This window comes from Chelonia mydas, chromosome 17 (assembly GCF_015237465.2).
Source record: "Chelonia mydas isolate rCheMyd1 chromosome 17, rCheMyd1.pri.v2, whole genome shotgun sequence".
In the NCBI taxonomy this organism is placed as follows: domain Eukaryota; kingdom Metazoa; phylum Chordata; order Testudines; family Cheloniidae; genus Chelonia; species Chelonia mydas.
The window spans coordinates 16,187,716-16,210,653 of record NC_051257.2 but is presented as its reverse complement, the minus strand read 5'-3'; the positions used below and the strand labels follow the sequence as shown (position 1 = coordinate 16,210,653).

Genomic DNA, 22,938 nt, shown 5'->3' with positions numbered 1-22,938 from the left:
CGAGGACACTGAAGCTAGTACTGCGGTGGGGAAGCAGCTCACACAAGTGCTTCGTGCAGATCCAGCATTTTCCTGCAGTGTGGGTGCTCTCGCTGACGCTCGGCTCACTCGAGGCGTTAACTGAAGCGTAGAGAACTCTGCAATGAAGATGTGCCCCCAGAAGCAAAAAGAACTCAGAATGGGTTATTTTTTAAAAGGGCCTTGATTTTTTTTTCCTTTAAGTCAGCCTCAAAGACCTGGCTCAGGACTTTTGAACGTCTGAAGTTGGCAATGCTGCAGTTACCCAGTCTGGGGCCGACAAGCTGGAAAGTGATGGAGGACCACAAATGATCAGGATCTCCTTTGAAACAAACTGTAAGGCAGGGCTGGATTTAGGGGCAGGTGACTGAGGTGACTGCCTGGGGTGCCAGGCTTGGGGGGCGCTGGGCTCGGGGTGCTGTTTTTGTCATTACCATGAATAAATACAGATTTGCAGATCCTAGCGTGCAAATGTATCATCTTATGAGACAAGGATAAATCATGCATCCAAATCATGCATCGAAGTCTTGAAATGGGCTACAAATGCAATAAAAAATAAGGTATATATGAGTTTAACAAATGGAGTTGAGGGTGCTGAAGATGCTCCTCTCGTGGGGCGCCATTTGGTCTAAGGCCGGCCCTGCTGTGAGGGCTTGGGAGTTTGCATTGTCTCTGTTAGATCACTAAGAAAAGGCCTTAAAACTGGGACATGCAGATGAGGTGGCAGAGCATGGAACCCTTTACTGTAGCCATAGGGGCGCTTTTACCCACCCCTTTCAAGAATCGATCTCCAAGAACTTGCGAGAGAGGCATGTAGGTCTCCCTGCTGGCAGGCATGCCTCTCTGCGCTGCATGACGTGTGCCTCTACCAGGTGTCAGAGTGGTGGTGGTGGTGGTGGCAAAGCTTTTTTCCAGAAATGGCTTTGATCTGCACATTGAGAAACAAAAACAACGGAAAATCTGACTGGATGGGAGCACAAGGTGGGTGGGTGGGTGTGTGTGTACACACACAGACACACAGAGTTTTTGCACTTTGCTCTGTTTTTTTGTCTGTGGCTTGTGGGTCCCCACCCTTTATACACCAACATGAGCAGTAACTAACCCTTCATTTGGAGAGGAAGGGCGTGGTCCTGTTTTTTCAAGCCCCCATTCTGACTCTTCCTTCCACAGCTGCTCTCACCACTGCAGCAGTTGGTGTGTGGGGCAGGAGGGTAAAACACATAAGAACATCAGAACGGCCATACTGGGTCAGCTCAATGGTCCCTCTAGCCCAGTATCCTGTCTTCCAACAGTGGTCAGTCCCAGATGCTTCAGAGAGAATGAACAGAACAGGTAAGCATCAAGTCATCCATCTCCTGTCATCCAGTTCCAGCTTCTGGCAGTTAGAGGCGTAGGGACACCCGGAGCATGGGGCTGCATCTCTGATGATCTTGGCTCAGAGCCATTGATAGGCTTATCTTCCATGAACTTATCTAATTCTCTTTTGAATCCAGTTATAGTTTTTGACCGTGACAACATCCCCCCGGCAATGAGTTCCACAGGTTGATTGTGTGTTTTGTGTGAAGCAGTGCTTCCTTTTGTTTTTAAACCTGCTGCTGCCTATTCATTTCATTGGGTGACCCATGGTTCTTGTGTTATGTGAAGGGATAAATAACACTTTCACTTTCTCCACAACATGCATGATTTTATGGACCTCCATCATACCCCCCTTAGTAGGGTGACCAGATACCCCATTTTTAAAGGGACAGTCCCATTTTTGGGGACTTTTTCATATATATGCACCAGTTACTCCCCACCCGCTGTCCCCATTTTTTCACAGTTGCTATCTGGTCACCCTACCCTAAGTCATCTCTTTTCCAAGCTGAAAACAGGAAGGGCCTAGTCAAGGCTGCCTTGGTGTGCAGGTGTGTATGGAAAATGAGGTAGCCTAATGGAGCATGTTCCCAAGAACCTCCAGAGCTGGAGCTGCTGTTGGCACGTTCAAAGGTGGGGCTTGTGGCTAGGGCTGTGGTTAGCACACTCCCTGAGCCAGCTGTCCCACTTTTCTTGGGGCCTCATGCCAAATCCATGGAGGGACTCCCATTGACATCAGTGGATTTTTGGATCAGGGTTTTGTAGATTGTACCTATTCTTGGTAGGAATTAGGTGTGCAGGGCCAACATTAGCATGCTACTTGGATATATTTTTTGCATGCTCTTCTCTGTGGCCCCCTCCTCCCCCCCGCACAAGTATCAAGTTGCTCCTGAATGTGACCCAAGGTTTCCTTTATGGCTGAAGGCAGCCAGCTTCCAGTTGCACCAAAGGAGGGTTAGAATACAGTGGGAAAACTGGTAAGAAGTAAAGAAATCTGTTAAGTGAAGCCCAATATATTTCATATAACAGGTGCCACTTAAGCACAGCTGCAGTGTTCCCAATTTGAACGATATTTGGTGCATTGCTTAAAGTCCCAGCTCCTGGAGGCATGTGATTAGGTGAGAATCTCAGCTCTCATTTTCAAAAAAAAGTTTCTAGCCCTCATTGGGAAGAAAATCTTGAAAATGTGACTTGAGTGCCTCTTAAAGGCTCAGAAACCAAAGGCAAATAGAAAGAGCCCAGCGTTTATTATATATTTAAAATCCCAGGATTTCTAAGGCAATCTCAATATTTTATGTGGCCTAACTTGTGATTATTTTTTTTGGCAAGACTACCGTTGTTTACAGGAGGAGACTCGTTAAAATTTCGTACCAGAAAGTTTCCCATTCAAGAGTTCATCCTGCCTGTGAATATATTAGAGCTGGTGGGGAAAAAAGTGAGCAATTTTTCATAGTAAAATTTATATTTGGAAAATTTCAAGCAACTCAGCTCTACAGAGAGAGCGAGCAAGCAGCTCAGAGTCTGCTTTTCAGAAGTGCTGAGCACCCACAGCTCTCCTTAACTGCAGAGCAGGCTCTTACAGTGTACAGGGTCCTGTTTAGTTAGACTTCAGAAGATTCCACGTTTTGGATGCATCCCCAAGGTTGGGCACTGTACAGCAGAGGACTGGAATCCGGGACTCCTGGCTGTGGAGCTGACTCGCTTTGTAGCCTTGGGCAAGTCACTTCACTTCTATGTGCTGCCTCTGTTTGTCCTCCTGCCGTACTCTGTCTTGCATGTTCAGATTGCATGCTCTTTGGGGCAGGGACTGTTTCTCACTATATACCTGCACACATACTACATTATAAGTCATTATCGTCCGTTGTCTTTTTCCTCCCTCTTCTGTTCGCTGCTTGTCCTTTTACCTTCCCTCCTTCATGTCACAAGCCCTTTACTTTTGTTGATAAGCCCAACTCAAGGTCCCTTCCAGCTTGATGGCTGCTCTCTTCAAATCACACTTTCCTGGAGGAGGGCTGGGCTGAGTCAAAGGTGCTCTAGCATGCATTACCTGCTGCTGAACCAAGGGGCGCCTGTGAGCATGTGGGATTTGAACTTGAAAGTGCAGCTGTGATGCACTTTCAGCACTGACAGCTATATGAATCAAGTTCCCAAGCTCCTCTGTAATGCTGCTTTTTGTAAATTTCTCTTTCACGTAGACCCCAGTCCAGCAAGGTACCGAAGCAGATGTCTAACTTTCTAGCATGTGAGCGGTCCCGTTGAATTCAGTGCACTCACGTGCATTGTCGAATGTGCCACTCAGAGACCACAGGGATGGGCGCAATGTAAGAACCTGACTAGATAGATCGTTGTGCCTAAAGCATTGTATGTGCTAAATTCTTAGAACTTGGGTTGTAATTAGTTGGCTGTGCAGTAACTAAAACCGTGGCATGGTCAACCAATTTAATTTGTAAACAATGCAATGACTGTGGAAAAGAGGCCAGTCAAACAAAAAAGGAAATTGAGAATGTAAAGTACCCACACGCCCTGCATATCTGTTCCCCCTCCGACTCTGAGGTTGTTCTGAAAGATAATTTGATTGCAGCATGATGTGAATTTGTATATGTACGCAGAGCTAAGCATACATCTATATTATACGCTGGTATGAAAGTTAATTGCATGCTAGCCATAAACTTGTGCCATTTTGTGGTGGAGACGTGGTGACTGTTCAAAATGGTGGCAACTGCATGTTACTGGTTCCCCATCTCTCAACAGCTGTACGGTGAGGGCCAGTTTCTGGCCTCACTGAAATCTATAGGAGTTTTGCTACTGACTACAGCGGGCCCAGGATTTGGCCTTTAACTGCTGCCTTGCTGTACTTCAGAGTTCAAAGGAAGCCTTTGTAATAAGATTTCCATGGTCACTAAATAGAGAATTGACCATTTTTTTAAAGCTTGGTTGAAATTGATTTTTTTCCCTCCTCTTTGATTAACCAGCAACTTGAGCTTGATTTTTAAGACTGAGTTAAAACATGTGGTCTTGTTCTGATTCAGACTGTACTCTCACCTGAGCTATCTCTCTGGAGCTTTCACAGGCTAATGAGCACGAGGGACCAGTTAGTTCCTGCAGAAATATTTCAAAGGGGTCTGCTTTGTATTAGCATTAGAGAAGATCCTTAATGCAGTTAAAATTCCCAGGCAAAAAAATTTAAGATGCAGTTGAATTGGGAAATAGATATCAATTCAATTAAAAACGGCATTACTAAAATTGTAGTGACAGCATTTAAAAAAAAAGGGGGGGGGTGAATTTGGAGTTCACTTTCCGCAAAAGGTTTCAGATCCCTGCCTACACCCTCCTTCTCTTGTGATATGTAAGTGAGATCTGGACCTTTATAGACGCATGGTGTACATGAATAGCTTTATATATTTTGGAGGGTGTGTATCTTAGGTACCAATGTGGCCCCCATCATCGCAGTATCTGAGTGCCTTGCAATCATTACTGGCTTTATTATCGCAATGCCCCTTTGTGGTAGGGCAGTGCTATTATCCCCATTTTACAGTTGGGAACTGAGGTCCTTATTGGAGATATCAAGAAGGGATCACTGTTTGGCAGTGTGGTGTTTGGTTTTACAGGGAAAGAAGTTTGACGTTCTAGCTGGGTAAGAGTTCAGGTTGTTTGACTTTGAATTTCTTGCTTTTGAGATATTTGTTTATATAACTCCAGAGTTCTACTAACTTTGTTGTAATTTAACGGATATCCGTTTACAGTCCTAACTGTGTCTTTGAGGAAGTTTTTGGGATGGGAATTTTCTTTGTTTTCTGTTGTTGTTTCTAAATGATTTAAAATATTGACAGTGTGTGTGTGAAAACGTGTAGATGGTTATTTCTGCGAGCAACACTAGTGTGTTCTAGTTATACACATGGTGTAAAGACGATGCATGCTGTTCGATGAAATGCCAGACTCCCCACTATTCACATCATCTGGCAGAATTTGTAACTTTAATAATCTGGAGAAGTTTGGGCTTTACAAACTCTGAGTGAAATTAACCAGTACAAGGCCCTCAATATAGGATGTAAGTGGTGATTAATTGGTGGATAGCTCTTATGCTGGCTCTCTGCTTGGGATGGTTTTCATTCTCTGGGACCACAACAGTTCGCCAGTGTAGCTTTGAAGCTCCACCGGGCCATGAGCCAAGTTTATAATCCTTGCCAGACTTTATCAAGTCAGGTGACAAGAGGTTGTCTGTTATAGGTTGAAACATCTGTAAGGGATGGACTCCTAACATGTGCACCTTGCCGTCAGAAAAACACCCCGACAGAATTCACTGGATCTGGTTTAGGATGCAGGAATGCAACCAACCCAAGTCATTTCTGAGGGATAGCTTTAGGGGAGAATAAAAAACTGGGACTTTTTTCCAAAATAAAATGGCAAAGTTTTCAAAGACCTGTATTTCCAAAATGCCCATGTCTGATCAACCTCTAACTTCTTTTTTTTAAAAGGGGGAAAAAGATCAAATCTGCCCTCACTAGATTAACACTTGACAAACTTAAGGCAGAGAAGATTCTCCCCCCCCCCCCCCCCCTTGGGAAGTTGGGATAAGGGAGTGGCTACTCTCAGACTCAGAATGGAAAGCCAAACTGCTGCTATTTATTATTTACAATAGCGCCGAGGAGTCCCAGTCATGGACCATGCCCCGTTGCGCAAGACACGGTACAAACACACAGCAAAGAGATGGCCCCTGTCCCCAGTCTAAGTAAGCGCGACACTTTCCACAGCTTCACTAAAGATGCTGTACAGTTGTAAGCTACAGCCTTAACAATGGAGGAACAGATTCATTGTTACCCCCTTTGATCCGTCTAAGCGGGTGGGAGGAGGCCTCTATGCCAGGAGCAGAGCCAGTCTTCTGCCCCTACAGAGGCTTATAGGGGCCATTGCAGCAGTGTGAAAGTAGGATAGCTGTTAGGCTGCCCTAATCTGTGCTGGGGGTCAGATCCACCCCCTAGCATCCCTTGGAGTGAGGATGCTTAAGCCCCTTCTCCCTTTTCCCTGCTCTGGGGCCGTTGCCAGCACCGGGATGAGCTATGGTGCCATGATGATATACTATTCACTTGGTATCTATGCAGTGCCAGCAGCTACTGTCCAGAAGATGGGGAATAAAAGGGGAATACAGTGGATCAAACTAACAGGAAGAGAGTCCGAATTCCATCCTAGGAAGGACTGGGCTTCTTTGTACATGGCTGCTTTTTTCACTAACTAATGAGTTTTATGCAAAAGCTGGAGGAAGTGACCTCCTGTGGTTTAGGCCACTGCTGGCCAGAATCTCTCACCTGGCAAGACAAGACTTGCCAGGGATATGGAAGAAATACGCAAGCTCCAAAATGAAAAGGCTCATTCCAGTGCTGTGAGGTCTGTGGAGTGATGGTCCCATCCCCATCCCCTATGCTGGTAGTAAATCATTATGGCAAGCTTCATTTATTGCCAAGAAGTCACAAGGCAAAAAAAAAACATAGTTGACGAGAGATCTAGGAAAATACTTTTGGCAAGAGGGTGAATGGAACATCACCTTTCTCTGAAAAACTCTGTTCTTAGCTATTTGTGCTTTCAAACTTTTGAAAATCCTCAGCTGCTGTTGAACCGAGAGGGAAAAGCTCTCTGGAAGGGATGGATGTTTTAAGAGAGTAAACTCACTGAATGTTAAGTCTCACCAAATGAGGGTCAATCCATCCTCATCATCGTATCCACTCATTATACTCCACACCTGAACATAGCCATTATATGAACAAAATACCCTCATATCTCAATGTCTGTACTTTGCCCCGTTAACCTTTTACTCCCAATTGGGGATATTGCGGATTATGTATTCCTTATGCCATCCAATCTTAAACTTAACTTTGCACCCCTTGATAATCTGTACGTTATTCCCTGATAACCAGAAACTTCCATGCTTAAACTCTGTACTGTTTTTTGTTTTGTTTTGTTTTTTATTTAAACATCTTAATAAAATTTTGTGTGCGCCTGTTCCTGCTGATCAGGTTCCCGGGGCAGAGCAGCTGGTCACGCTTTTGATGAACTGTATACGACTACATCTGTAGATATAGGCCACCAGGGATTTTGGGAACTCCTCTCAGCTCATAAACAGAAGAGATGCAAATAATTCTTAATGGACCCAGAGGGGTTTTATAGAAGGTGGTTGTGTTGCATAACAGCAGAGGCAGATCATTCAGAATGGCTGAAGCACGACCCCTAAAGCAGCACAAGACTGTCTCTGAGGAGGGGGACACACCATTAGACCATTTCTGTGGATGGGGACACTTATTCCCAGCTTGTTTTCTAGGGCTGCTGGAATTTTCACAGAGGAGGGGGCAGAATTGAAGGAAGGGTGTAGGATGAAGGGCCAGTTTGTTGCTTTAAGTTTACAATGAATATTTTTCTATAGCTGCTGTCATCCAGAGACAACATACAGACTAGGCGCCTACAGCCTAATGTATGGGATAGATACACCCATTGGCTTGTCCCTGCTTCAAAGAGCTGACACCCAGCCTTTCAGACTGATTTAGACTCCTGAATGAATGGAAGTTAGGAGCCAAAATACCTCTGTAGAGCTGTGCCCGACTGTCTTTCTCGAATATGTGCATGCAGAGCCTCGCTCAGTGTGCCCCGATCCCCAGTCAGGTCTCCTAGATGCTTCCACAATGGAAACAACAAATAACCTCTGTAGGAGCAGCGGGGACTCAGCACCTGGGAAAACCGGGACGCTTGTGTAATTGAGAAGCGTGGAGTATGCTAAATCCAACAGAAAGGCAAAAGGAGGGTGGGGCTGGGAAGTCCTAGGGATGTCGGGGGAGCACATTTTTCACTGCAAAACAGGCCTGGGGGAAGTAACTGGTTAATCAGTAAAAAGAAAAGGAGGACCTGTGACACCTTAGAGACTAACAAATTTATTTGAGCATAAGCTTTCGTGAGCTGTAGCTCACTTCATCGGATGCATTCAGTGGAGAATCCAATAAAGTGAGCTACAGCTCACGAAAGCTTATGCTCAAATAAATTTGTTAGTCTCTAAGGTGCCACAAGTCCTCCTTTTCTCTTTGCGGATACAGACTAACACGGCTGCTACTCTGAAACCTGGTTAATCAGTGTGTTTTTCATTTGTTTTTATGGCAAACATGCATCATATTCTTACAAGGGCAGCAGGCTTGGCAACACCTGGGGAAAAGGGATGGAATTAAACGGTCTTGGGGTATTTGGTTATAAATTCCTGCCTTGCAAAGGCTGTGTTTCCTTGGAGCTAGCCCTAACTAGTGTAAGAATGGTTTACCCCAGTTTTTCCACAGATTACTTTCTCTTTGATTAGACAAACAGCTTCAAGCTGCAAGTCTTAATTTGATTTGAACAAGCCTATCGCCTGCCAGAAAGTTTTTTATTTTTCTTTCTAAATCTGCTGCCAGCGCTATACGTGACCATTCATGATTAAAAGCTTTACGGAGATATAATATTTTTCTTCGGTATTAGAAGTCTGGTTTCATTACTTGGGTCATGTTATGCTCTTGTTTAAATTATACCCCCATTTCCCATTAGGTAGTCAGGTGAAGGGAATTTGCTTTTGGTACGGATCTCCTGTCGAGCCAGAATAACCAAACAATGGTTCGGCTGCTGAGTCTGCTGCCAATCACCCTGCCAAGGTTGTGTGGTTGTTGTCTTATGCTCCTCTGTGCATCTGCTTGTCTGGATTCCCCCTTTTGTATTTTGACTTGTACTGAGAGTGGAAGCTATTTGGTCCAGCAACCATCTTCTTGTTTTGTACAGCACCTAGCACTGTGGGGTCCTTGGTCCATGACTGGGCCTCCTGGGAGCTAAAGCAATACAAATAAATCCTCCTCCTCTTCCCCCCCCCCCCCACCACACGGGGGGTTCTGTGCAATCTGTGTGAGAAAGAAGGTAGCAAAATAAGGCCCTGATTCAGGAAAACACTCAAGCATGCGCTTAACTGTGAAGAGGTGCTTAAATCCCTTGGAACACATCCATTCCCGAATTGGAGACTTATCTACATGGGGTGGTAGTGTGCATTACAAATCACATCCCTCTGGTGTGCTCTAACATGCTGCACGCTAACTGCCCCGCATAAACCTTGCTAATGCGCTCTAAAAGGTACCTAGTTTTGTTACTTAGAATGCACCAGCATGGTTCATTCAGTGCAGTTAGGCCACAGCATGTTAGTGTGCTTTGCACATCACAGCCGTCTGGCGTGCTTTGCCCTGCTGTGTAGGCAAGTCCTGTATTTCTAACTTTTTGGGACCTGGTCTTGTTCCCATTGAAGTCAGAGTCAAAACTCCCATTAACTTCAGTGGTGTAGGGTCAGGCCCCCAGTGCACTGCCCATTATGACCAGGGTTGTCAATCCTCTGGAAAACTAGACTGTCTTGAGTTTTCTTACTATTTTGAAATAGAGGAGGCATACGGTGCAGTGAGTATGGCCAAGGACTGAGAGGCAAAGCATTTGGGCTTAATATCTAGTTCTGCCACTGTCTTGCTGTAAAGTATTATCATTATTGATCTATTATCTAGCTTGAGCCCCAGTCTGGTTTTTTTTTTTTTCATCAACCAGAACAGGTGCATCTGAACTTTGCCCACATGGTACCAAGTTGCCAGGAGCCCAAAGGCTATACCTTAACGGCGTGGAATGTTGTTGTGGCCCGTCTACAATGTTCCCCCTTAATTCAAGAGGCCACAAGATAGATGGAGGTGGAACATTGTCTGCTGGGACCTCTGCAAACCTCCCCTCTCTGTTAAAGACAAGGTTGTACAGCAGAGCTGATTTTCCCAGAGATGGAAACAAATCATTTTAATTTTTCATCCTTAATGCTGCCTGCCTGCATGAAAAAGATTTGACCTTGCCGTTAGGTGCCCTGTACGGACGTGTTCTGGGAAACGGCAGACTTCATTAAGATCACTGGTAACCTGTGGTTCCAGAGTGACAGTGGATGATCCTGACCCAAAAGACTGGCTAGTGTGCTTTGCTAGCCTGGGTCACTGAGATCCTCTGCAGCCCAGCAGCAGGGGCATCACCAAGGAGGGTGTGTGTGTTTTATTTTTTTTGTTTTTTTGTTTTTTAAATTCTTTGTTTTATTTTACAAAGTCATTGAGCTAATAAGCTCTTTTCCCAGAGCATCCTGGGGAAAAACAAAACCCAGCCATCGGCTTGCACTGGGCACTCAGCAACTGTTAAGAAATGTCAGATGGTTTTAAGAGGATTTTTCTGGGTCAGGGTTGGCATAGCACAACAGAGCTGCTGGAGCAGCCTTGATGATAGCTCTGCCTTCCAAAACGAGGGAGGAAGCTCTTTGCCCTTCCGCCTTGTGCCAGAAAGGCACCATCCCTCTGCCATCCTTTTCGCAGGCATTTCTTCTCTCTCCCTCTGCTGGGAAATCCTTTAACTTTTCAAATGGGGTCATCAACGTTCTGGTCCAATTTCAAGCTGAGCGCAGCTGTTCTTGTGAAACCCAAAGAAAATCCTTTGCTATGAGAGAAAGTGATTCCAAGACACAGTGTCTAATGCTTTCTTTTCCGGGCAACCAGAACAAACCTCTGGCTCTGGAGAGCAAGGGTATCCTTCTATTTAACTGTAGCCCTCTTGAAGTACAGTGAGAGCTGATTCCCAAGAGAGGGGCAGGGTATAGTAGTGTCACCACACCGCGAGGTCAGCACTGAAGAATAAAGTGATTGTTAAGGGTTGTGTAGAGAAGGAATTAAAAAGATCGAATGCTCCCCTCTGACCTGTGCAGCAGCAGCTTGTGCTGTGGTGGACCTGATCCCAGCTAGTCAAGTTGCTGCCTCTGGGTGGAATGGATTCACCATTGCTCCAGCTAGCTTCAGACAAAGAATCCCAGCCTGGGGGATTTTCTCTTACTGTGACTGCAGTACTGGCAAACAGCCTTGGAGAATGGGAAAGATTCCTGTATGCCTCTTTGCAGAGTGTGGTAAAGATACTGTGTGTGCATTAACAATCCACTTATGGGAAGAGCTGGCATGGAGGTCTCTGCAACAGAATGCAGATGTAATTCATAAAATGCAGTCATTATCTTTTATCTAATAAAGAATTGCTTCCACCCTCATTAACTTATTTCATGCACAAGTAACAGCCAGCCTCTGCATGGCTGAGTGCACGTGCATCCTTCCTGTGGGATTGTCAGTGACAGAGTAATCCTCCTCTACCACCACGCAGTATGAATTTGCACTTAATCACCAGAGGACTCTCAGGTGTCAATAACCTGACCTCCAATCCCGACTCTGCTTATGGCTACCTGCTTGCAAATCCAGAACCAGTGAGTCACCCCCCCCCCCCCCCCAATGTTCTTTCAGCTGGCCCTCTCCCTTTGGAGATAGCTGCCTCCTTCAGAGCTCTCACCAGCTCGCACGTGCTGTCTTATTCAGACTCTGGATGAATCTGAAATGCAAAGAGATGGCTGCAGAATTGGGCCAGAGCTCTCTTCAGGGCATGAGAGGAAGGCTGGGCTGGTGCCCTCTTGTTTCAGCACCTGAGAATCACACCCAGCCCCTCACAGGTACGAAGGGCCAAATTCATCTCTGTGCCAGTGTGAGGACAGGAAGGAGACAGCCTGTTCTAAGGCTGTGAGAAGCCAGTGCAGCCCCTAGCCCAGGCTAACTTGCACCCTTGCTTTCATGCTACCTATGGCCAGGCAGGGGCATGGTGTTGCCAAGGTGTAAGAGTGCCCTGGCTAGAGCATCCTTCCACCCCCTGTTGCACCCCTACCCCCGGAACTCCTGGAGAGGTAGCACAGAGTCGGTGGAGTGGGCCCGCTCACTGGTGGTGGCCCAGGGGCTTGGGACTGGCCAGCACCTGCCCTGCCACCATTGGTGGGAAAGGGTCATAGCATGACTCTGAATCTGGCCCTACAGCTCCCATCCTTGAGGAGGGCTTCCTAGCAGAGGAGTTGGGATTGATTGGCTCATTGCTGGCCACTAGCCTCCTTTTCTCCTGCAGTTTATTGTAAAGGCCTGGCGCCGGTCAGCAGGCTTTGTGAGGGCTTTCTTGTGCTCTCCCCAAAACTTACGGGCTGCCAGTCCCACCGCTCAGCCACTGCTTGGCTGCAGCAGCCATGTTCCGTGGTGAAAGGCACCTCTTAGTCTTCCCACTGGCTCAGATGTGGTCCGTGACTGAGGAGAGGAGCATGTGGAGACAGGTAACATGGGTTGCTGGCCACTAAGGGCCACGAGACACCTTTCTTGTGGGATGTCTCTCAGGGGGTGTCTGAAACACCATTCTAGCAATGAAAGGCTTTTCCTTCAGTCAGCCCCATCCCAGCACTCCAAACAAGTCTCTTTTTTTTTTTGTCTGTCTTTTCGGTTCCCTTTCAGGGTGAGATTGGTCCCAGGGCCTGCAGGGAAACAATCAGGTTTCTGCTGTTGGCTGCCCCCGAGTTCCTGCCTTCTGCGGTTATTGTCTGGGTAGCAAATCGAGTTAAGTACAGCTAGCTTCATTCTTATTCCTCAGGCGGGCGCACCGAGGCTCAGCTGGTTTTCTAATCTTGCTTCATTAGAAATTCTCTGCCCCCCCTTTTATCTGCTTGCAGCTTCAAGCACATGATTTACAATCTGGTTTGAATGGCTCAGAATCATTACTGCCTAATTTGCCAACCTTTATTTGTGAAATTAAAGCCCAGAAGCATCTCATTGCCCCATCTGAAAGATTTGGTGGAAGGGCTGTAGCTGACCACACATTTCCTCCACAGGAAACACTATCTACAGTGGTTCCTTAACAGTGGGGAAGGGCCAGCGGAGAGGGGGCTGTGCAGAGAGATGCCGGCCTCAGCATGTTGCTGGGTGAATGAACTGAAGACAAATTCCCTGACCTTTATTTTTGTTTAGGAGGGGTGGGTGTGGACTCCATTTGGACCAGTGAGGGGGTTGGCTGGGACTGGTATGGACAGTAGGAAGACAGAACACCTTGCTTTGCATGTGAGCCTCGTGCGATATGGCCATGGTACTACTGAGGGGTTCAGTTGTTTGCAAAGCACTTGAGACCCTTGCACGAAAGACACTATCGGAATGCATGGTGCTGCGCTTGGTATTGTCTAGCGATCGTTGTCGCCAGCACAGGAGTGGAAAGTAGCTGGCTCCGGATGCAGCAGGACTCAGTCCAGGGCATGGCTGGTAGAGATTGAAAGGAGATTTCAAGGGGCTGAGTAGGATTTGAGGGGCTGAGTAGGCTCCTGGCTCCGTGTTGGGGAGGTGTGCCTCGAGGGAAAAGGGGAAGGTTTACAGCAAAGAGCTCTACAGTTTTCAGCAAGTCAGGCTGGAGAGCAAATACTTCAGAAGCACTGGATGCAGCTCTTTTTGCATAGACAGAAGCGTGGGAGGAGAAGGGGAAAGAAGCACAGAAAGATGGAGCGGAGTACAAGGAAGAGCTGAGGTTTTAAAGCAGCGCAGATGCATGCGGTAAATATTCCAGCGAACAAGGCAGGGCAAGGGGCGGAGCAAGGGAGCGGTGTTTAGTGTCAATTGTGATTGATCTATTGATGCATTTAAGCAGCGTTTTTCATAAATCAGCATGCTGTTGTATCCTTTTGACAGGCTAGTCCTCCTGTTCTGAGCTACAGCTTTCCAGATGGGAGGAAAATTAGCTAAAGGAAATCACTTGTGTTTGGCTAAAACTGACGCTGGCTGAGAAGGGCCAAAAGTTTGTGTGCTACGAGGGTGGGCCTTTGACCTAACGCTGCCGCTACAGGTGTTTTACCGTTGACTCCAGGAGGAGCAGAGAGGCCAGCTGCTCAATGCTTTTGAAAAATCTCACCTAAATTGGTGTGTTTTGTATTACAGTGGCACCTAAAGACCCAAACCGAGATCGCTAGCCACTGTACATACACATGGCAAGTCTTTGCCCGGCAGAGCTTACAGCATAAATAGACAAGACAAACAAATGTTGGGAGAAAGGAAGGATTGTTATATATTGCTCTGATTTTAAAAAAGCACCTTATGACCTATTTTGTCTGCTCTTTCTGTAAATTGTGAATCAAGTATTATTTATTTGTGTCCTGTTGGCACCTGGGATTTCCAGTCATGGCCCAGGACCCCAATGCGCTAGGTGCTGTAGTAACATAGAACAAAAAGAGTAGACCTGCCCCAAAGAGCTTACAATCTAAGTGTAAGTCAAGAGACAACAAGTGGCTAAAGGCAGACAGATAAAGGAGCATAGAGTGTGGAGTATATGCTGAAATACAGTAAGACATGATGCAATTTTTATGTATGGGACCAAATTTTCTGCTGGTATAAATTGGTCCAATTCTATTGACTTCCATGATGCTAGGCCAGTTTACATCAGCAGAGAATAGAGGTCATATGACTTACAGGTCATTACTGGCAATTTAAGAGTGAATGAAACACTCTCTCGCATGGCAGAGGAGGTCTCCAGGCATATCCTGCTTTCTTCCTGTAATAGCTTCCAAATGCTGACCCCCAGAACACTCGTTTCAATAGCACCGCATTTAGAGCGTAATAATAGAAGGGAGCTCATAATAGGCTTATAATCACCAGGAGTCTTTTTTTTTTTTTTTTTTTTTTTATAGTTCAGTACTGAAAAGGTAACAAGGGGCCAGGATGAAAAGAAGAGGCTTAAAAAAGAAAAAGTTCCCGATGCTGCTTTTCTGATGCCCCTTTTGGGAGAGGAAATGGCTTTGAAATTTTAAATGGTTGGGCCACTGAGAGAAGGGGAGAAGGCACGGCAGCCTGGCTGCCATTACAGCACATGCCAGCCACTGTCAGCGCTGAAGGTTTTAGTAGTGTTTCCCCTAGAGCTGCGCTTAATTTTGAAAACTCTGTGCTGGGACCATGTGGATTTAGAAACGTACACGGGGCTGAAGGGGAGTCGAGGAGGATGTGAGATGTAAGAACATGTAAAACCAGGCAATCAAGCAGTACTGTGGGGGAACATAGATTTATGGTTGTGACTTATTCTTGGGGACTTGGTGACAGGAGGGAAGTGCTCCAGTTTGTTCTCTCCTGATTTTTGTGTTACCGCTTCAGTCTCCCTTCTCCCTCTTAGAGCTCCTAGTGGGAACGGCATCTTGAATAAGGAGGTGGGTAAATGTGTGTTGTAGAGCTGAAACTCTGTCTGGGATTTTGCTCTCATGATTTGTTGTTACACATTGCCCAAAGCCCAAGATGGAATTAATGCCCAGCAGTTCAAAATGTGGTGGCAGTTTTGTATTTATACATGGCTCAGAGCTCCAGATCTGTCCACTGCCCAGGCCCCTCCATGACTCTTGCTCTCCTTCTTTTCCTAATGTGACTTTCCTTCTCTTCCTTCCTGCCCCAAGCTCTGCCATCCGAACCTTTTTACCAGTCTACTGTGGGTTCACTATTCCTTTTCCCTCTGTAACGTTGGGGTGCAAAAGATCTGGAAACTGGCATGACACACACAGGACAGAGGTGAAGCAGCATCTTCATGGTCTTATCAGCTTGGATGTTCTTGAACTTTAAACTAGTGGTGGGCCAACCTCAGAAGCTTGAGAAGTTTTTTGTTTCTGAAAAACACCCAACGATATCAGCTCTTGGGCTTACATATATAGGCTAGAAGAACAGGCCTCTCTTGTGATTTCTGGTCCCTCCTGCTTTTGGTTGTGCCAGAATGACCCAAAGGATTGTCTGTCTGTGAGCATGCGTGCGTGGTATTTCAGCTCTTCTGATTATAGGCCTATCTATTATCCCAAAGTGTTTTAGCCACACGCCAAATAGGTGACTAATGAAAAGAATTAACTAAATTTTTCTAGACCCCAACTTAGTTTGGTTTGGTTCTGGTGTGGGGTGGAAGCTCAGCAGCCATCTTTTGTTCCCCAAACCAGTGAAGCCACCCCTTCTGTACATGTCCGAGACCTCCCTGAGAAATTGCGGTGCAAATGGTTGACCTGATTCTTATCTCCCCTTTTCCAGTTTTACACTGGTGTTGCTCTATTGACTCCAACAAAGTCACGACTGATTTATACCAGTGTAAGGGAGAGGAGAATCGGGCCCAATATACTAAATGCTGGTAGTGGAGAAATACTTCATTTTTATTTTTGCTGCTTCTGGAGGAGGGCAAGTTCTCCACTTTTTAGCTTATTGATGGTGGTGGTAGTTTTTTTTTTTTTTTTTTTTTAAAGCGGAGCCAGGTGTGTCGGTCTATTGGTTTTGCCTACATGGGTAAAAAGAAATGTGTATTTTCATTTGATTCCTATGCAGACACAGATAACAACTTTCAGATGGATTGAGTTGGTTGTGTGGTAGCCCAGGTCGGAGCCTTGATTGCAGAACACATCTGATTTGCTTGTGTACTCATGGCCGTACGGATTGTATGGAGAGTGTTCCTTCTCTCTGTAATACTGTGCTTATTGCCTCCGTGAACTTGTTTGTTTGTATCATCATGGCGCCTAGAAGCTCTAGCCATGGACCAGGACTGCATTGTGCTAGGTGCTGTACAACCACAGAACAAAAAGCCAGTCCCTGTCCCAAACAGCTTCTAATCTAAGCCTAAAACAAGAGACAACAGATGGATTCAGATAGATGGGGGAGTACAAGGAAACAGTGACACAATACTGTTCAGGATGATAGGCAGCGGTCTCTGCACACCATTGGCCCAACTGCTGGCATGTTTTTGTAGGCATCATTGTCAAGGAACGTTTCTGAGCAGGATAATGAGGTGGCTTTGGGGATGCTGTCAGGGAGCTCCTCCCAAGCATGCAGGGCAGCATGGGAGAAAGCATGAAGGTCTTGTTAGAGAATGTTAACAAGAGGACGATCTGGAGAGGAGTGTTGACATCTGGAGAGCAAATGAGAGCTGATTGGTAGGGTGGAGCGCATAGGTGCTGGAGCTTGGGGTGTGGTGGGTGCTGCCGCACCCCCAGGTTTCCAGTACTTACAGGGTTTACACTTTGGTTCAGTGGCTCTCAGCACCCCCACTATACAGATTGTTCCTGCACCCCTGGGGTGGAGAGAGGCCTCACTGTTGGATCAGCACTGTACAGCCATGTGGATTTGGATCAAGTGTAGGGTGACCTGATGTCCCGTTTTGAAAGGGACAGTCCCATTTTGGGGGACTTTTTCTTATGTAGGCACCTATTACCCCCCCACCCCACCCCTTGTCCCGTTTTTTCACAGTTGCTATCTGTTCACCCTCATCAAGTGACTCTTGGGTTCACAACTGATATAACTTCATATGGATTTTAATCCAAAGTTTGGAAGAAAGAAAATGTTATATTACAAAAGGGCTTTAAAGTAACTTAAAAATCCCTTCTCTCTCTGTAGCAAAACCTCACTGCAACTCACACCTGCTTAGGTTGAAAGGGAGGTTAAAATTAGATGTCTGGGTGCTACTGTCTCTGATTTTCAGGGCTGGTTTTGCTGAAGTTGACCAAGGTGAGGTGGATGTTAAATTTGTCTGTGGCTTTATTTGAATAACATCACATGGATATAACTGGAGTTCCTGTGTAGGAAGCATTCTCTAGCAGCTAGTGTGTGACTGACAGACAGGAGTTCAGGGTTCTGGACCCCGTTCTACCGCTGGATTCTTGGGCACAGTACTGTGCTTCAACTTCTGCATCTGTTAAACGGAAGTACAGGTGGTAATGCAGCCCTACCACCCATTGACGTTGTGAGGCCACGCTGACGAATATTGGCAAAGCAGTGGGTCGGGAGGCTGTATAGAACTATAGAGCATTATTATAGCTTGCTAGGTATCTTCTATGGAGCGGGATTTTGTTTGTGTTCCGATCTGCTTTGTCAGCTACCTCTCTCTGACTGGAAGGAGGATGCTGATGATGAGTCTGATAAAGAAAGCCCCTCTTCGTAGCTTGAGACAGACTGTCAAGGGCTCAGCCTACCATAGTCTGTGCCGGATTTTGCCACGGATTTCGCTTCCATTTTAGAGACCCAGATAGGGGCCAGATTTTCCGGAGTGCTCAGCTCAGTGACGGACTGGTTGTCAGAAGTTCTAAGCATCAAGCGTGCTGGAAATCCAGCCACTTACTATGGGGCCTAAATAGAAGCTGACCTCTTTTGAAAAATCTGGACCCTATGGTGACCCTCAAGTAGTAACCCCCCAATCTCTGTGCCATCACATTCGCTAATGGAACCGAAATAACCAGCCTGGGCTGCTGCTGAAAAGTCAAGCCCATGGCCCCACTGGTGAGTAGAACCGACACCATGTTCCTTTCCCCACTGTGACTGGTGGAGAGGTCTGGTCTTACCGCCCGCCAGAGTTCACACCTGCTTTGCATTTTGCTCATGGAGCTTTCTTGAAGAAAGCAAATTGAATGGAATTCTATTCTAATCAAATCTTGTCGCAGTAAAGCCCTGTTTTTAAGGCGGTGACTCTTTTAAGGTGGCATTTAAAAAAAAGAAAAAAAAAGATTTTTCCCTTTCTTTTTGCATGTTCCAGCTGTATTTCAGAACATGATTGTAATTCCCTTTATCCCCTCTCTAATAATGAAAGAACCTTGTTGTATATTGAAATTGGCCTGGCAGTGTGTAATTTATTTCACTGCAAAGTCTCTCTCTATAAGAGCCTCCTTTCTTTGGCAGCAAATGGCACAGAGAGACCTGCTGCTAGGCCCCTCCTCAGGAAAAGCTTATCACATGATGAAGGCAACAGTAGGAAGGAGAAACCAAGTGGCAGCCCAATCCCTACAGGAAGATTCGCTCCCACTGGGAAGCCAGACACTCTCCTCTTGGTGCTAAAATTCAGATTGCTTCATGGTTCTATTTGCCATTATATTTTTATTCCACCCTCTCTTTCCCTTCCTCCCCCGATGAGGTTTTCAGAGCTGTGTATTAACCTAATGATTCACCGAAGGGTTCTCTTAGTTCCATAATTCAATATGGTAATGGTGACTCACCTAGTTAGAAGGATATGTGGGAGGTAACCATTTGTTCCTTAAATCGATGCAAGAATTGGTATGTCTAAAAGCAAAGTCTAGTGAGAAGATCTGTCCCTCTTTCTCTTTTACGTGTGTTTCCATCACGCCGTTTCATAGCACTCTACATGTTTATCGAGGAATGTTTGGTTAAATGGATCCAAGCCTCGATCATGGGTTCTGTTGTTACGTGTTGTATATATGGGGCCGGCAAGAAGATAGATGTTCTGCAGCAAATCCTTCACACTTTCCCCTCATTTTATGCACCCAGGCCATGCAAAGAGAACCGAGAGTTGCTGCATTCTCCTATTTGGGACTCCCACTGAGTGGTGGAGCACCTGGTAGGTACAGAGCTGGTATAGCTAGCGATGCACCCAAATCCCTGGTGCAGGGAAAGTGGAGAGAGTCAAAGAGGAGTGCCTGGAGCATAATGTCCCCTGACTATGCTCAGCTGGGAGACTTGCCAGCAGGCAAAGGTTAGAGCAGCCCCCAGGTTTCTCTAACCTCTACTGTGGGCTGAGCAGAGAATCCAGGAGCTGTAATCTGGCTTCCTGATATCCATCATGCTCCACTGCAGAAAGGGTGAACTTGATGAAGCAGAGGTTCTGGCCTTGTGATGCTGCATTCAGCAGACAATGCAGCAAGTGACGGGAGGTTTTCTCAGTAACTAAGCTTGGTAATGCTGTGTGCCTAGAGGGTGCATCATGTGGGCTTAGGGTTGGATTGTGGTTGCAAAATTCTGTGATGATTTTGGTTTTCTGTCTCTGATAGAAGTAAAATAATTTGCATATGGGCATCTTGCCCCATGGGTTGAATTTTCTAATTGCTTCTCTTTTCAGTTTCCCTGCTTACATGCAGTGGTGGCTGGAACCGGTTGTCACCATGTACAGTAAAATAAAATATAGGCCAGTATAGTAAGTCTGGCATGCAGGAAAATAAGACACTGAGCGGGTTTTTAGCAGATGAATGAACTCATGAGGAGTACAGATTTGATTGCCTGACACATTGTACCTCTGCAAGGAGTGAGGTGACCCAGTTTTGCTTGGTTTAACTGACTCATTCAGTTTCATCTGACAGTCTGCATCCCACAATAACAGAACTGCTTGCTAATGCTTTCCACTGGAGGTGATCAGCATTTCTCAATCGAAGTCAGGCTTCTGGATCGCAAATGTTAATCTTCTGCATTTTCTCTGCCCCCTCCCAGATAACTAGTTCTCATGTGTTCTTGACTCAGGCAGGGCAGTATTTCCTTTCCCCACTTGTGCTTTCTGTCATGTGCACAGAGATTCCTTATGTCCGTTTAATAATAGTAAAACAGCTGTTGAGCACAGCACTGTAATTTTCAGGGATTTCAGGAAACGAGGTTTGCACTGAAAACGAGCACCCAGCTTGTTCATTTCCCGCTGCCTCGCTACAAGGCGGAGTGGCCCGGCGGAGTGGCCCAGCGGAGAGGGCACTGGGCTTGACTGGGATTCAGAAGACCTGGGTTCTAGTCCTAGGCCTGACACTTACTTGCTGGATGACCTTGGGCAAGTCCCTTCCCTTCTCTGTGCTCCTTTCTACCCTGTTTGCCTGTCTTGTCAATTTAGACTGTAAGCTCTTCAGGCCAGCGATTCTCTTGCTATGGGTCTGTTCAGCACCCAGCCCAATTCACAGATTATAAAGCCAGAAGGGACCATTGTGATCATCCAATGGGAGCGCCCCCTCCCCCCAGGGGCTGCAGAGATGTGCTAGCATCCAGCTGCTTCCGGGAGCAGCATGGGGCCATGGCATGCAGGCAGCCTGCCTGAGCCCTGCTGCACCACCAGCCGGGAGTCGCCTGTGGTAAGCGCCTCCTGGCCGGAGCCTGCACCTTGCACCACCTCCTCCACCCCAACCCCCTGCCCCAGATCAGAATCCCCCTCCTGCACCTAAACTTCCTCCCAGGCCCCAGCCCTGTCCTGCGCCAAACTCCCCCCCCCCGCCCCCCCCCCAAAAAAAGACTTGTATATAGGGGCCCCACAAAATCTAATAGCCGTGGACCCATAGGCGAGTTAATCCGGCCCTGCTGACCAGTATGTGTTACATGTCCCCCTTTTGTGCCCAATCCACTGAGGAGGTGAGTGTCTTACAGTGCTCCTCTGCTGACCCTGGCTCTTTAGCTCACTCATACTTTTCGCTCTGGAGATCCTTGGATCAGCCTTGGTGTCAGCCACGTTGATGCAACTGCATCTGCAAAAGTAGTGGGTAAGGTATACATTTGTCTTGTCTTGTTTTTTTTTTTTTTGTTTCAGGTGAATATGGCACTGACGGGGAAGCCCTCCAATGGGTCCCCCAATAACTCCAGACCGGACCAATGGAATACAGTTTTTCATCAGAAAAATGAAATCATCACCAGTTTAGTTTCTGCCTTAGATTCAATGGTGAGTGAGGCTGCTTGCCAAGGTGGTTTTTGGGGTGGGGAGGCGGTTACACACTCATAAGGGATTGTTCACGGTTCAGGATAACATTGAAGGATAGGTTCTGAAATCAGATGATACCCATTAGAGCCCTCTCCAATGGGCCACAGGGACCCAAATATGAAATCCAATAATTTATCTAAACAAAGGGGGCATATTCATTTCAAGTGATGATTAACAATGATATTGCAGCAACCTGAGAGGGTTTGACAGCTCCTGAAATCACAGGAGAGGCTCCGGCTCTGAAAGCTTCGTGAGGCCATTCTGCCACCCAGAAGCTCACTTTACATTAGGTTAATTGGGTTGAATAAGAGCTGGATTTAGATGGGAAGGATATTGAGTTCATCAAATTGTACTCTGCTGCAGTAAAGCCAATCGAGCTGTTTGAGCTGTGAAATGAAAATCACATGCCCATCCTGACAGTCAGAGGGGCCAGAAAGTCAGCTCCAGTTAATTTTGCGATGTGTGGTGTTTTCCTATTAATATTTATGTTGGTACCAACTGAATTTATTTTTCTTGATGTTTTACCACTGTTGTTATGAGCTTTTACACAACAAGGGAATGATAACAATGGCTTTATCTCCGAGAACAAAGAAAATAACTCTCGGGAGAAATCTTGCACAAGTCAGTCTTACTTACATAAACAAGATAACTGGCTAAGTTTCTCGGACCAGAGCTAATCCTATCTTTAACTGAAAAGTGTGTGTATTTACTCACATGTGTAGTAAAATGTGATGAATTAAATATCCCTCCCATGTAACTCCAACTATAGTTAACTTTTATATAAATATGATTGTGTGTGTATGTGTGTGTGTGCGTGTGTGTGTTTCCCTCCGGAAAATGCTAAATATCCACCTCAAGGCCCCATTAAGATGTAGGTACCCGAAAACCAAGGCACTCGAAATCACTAGTCACTTTGGAAGAGCTTAGCCATTTATATATATTACACAAAAAACTATGCCTCCTTGTGCATATGCATTAGGGTATCGTCTTTAATTACATGATCACGTACGTGCAAGCATTGCACAAGTAACGTTAATTCTGGCGTTTCCTAACTTTTGAATGCTTGGCTTTGGAATCTTAATAATATTGTTTTAACATAAGCTTTTGAGTGCAATTCTATATATGTTTCATATACAAATTTAAAAAAGAACTTGGAGTTAATTATTATTTGAATTCTTTGTTCATACATATCCATCCCACTCATTATTGACTGTTTTTTCCTTGACTGTTGTTTAGTTTAGTTGATTGAAT

General features: G+C 46.0%; 1 protein-coding gene across 6 annotated transcripts in view; it reads left to right on the top strand.

The window, feature by feature from the left end:
* Positions 1-22,938, top strand: part of GTF2IRD1 (GTF2I repeat domain containing 1) — a 176,274-nt gene that overhangs the window by 51,422 nt on the left and 101,914 nt on the right. For 2 of the 6 annotated variants that reach the window (XM_043531147.1, XM_043531146.1), the window contains exons 1-2: positions 13,671-13,799; positions 21,520-21,648. In XM_043531147.1, the coding sequence (XP_043387082.1) occupies positions 13,791-13,799; positions 21,520-21,648 (138 nt within the window). In that variant the 5' untranslated portion in view covers positions 13,671-13,790. Of the gene's footprint in view, positions 1-13,669; positions 13,800-21,518; positions 21,649-22,938 lie in introns of those variants that run through there. The other 4 variants (XM_037880434.2, XM_037880435.2, XM_043531145.1 and 1 more) reach the window with 3 other exon arrangements.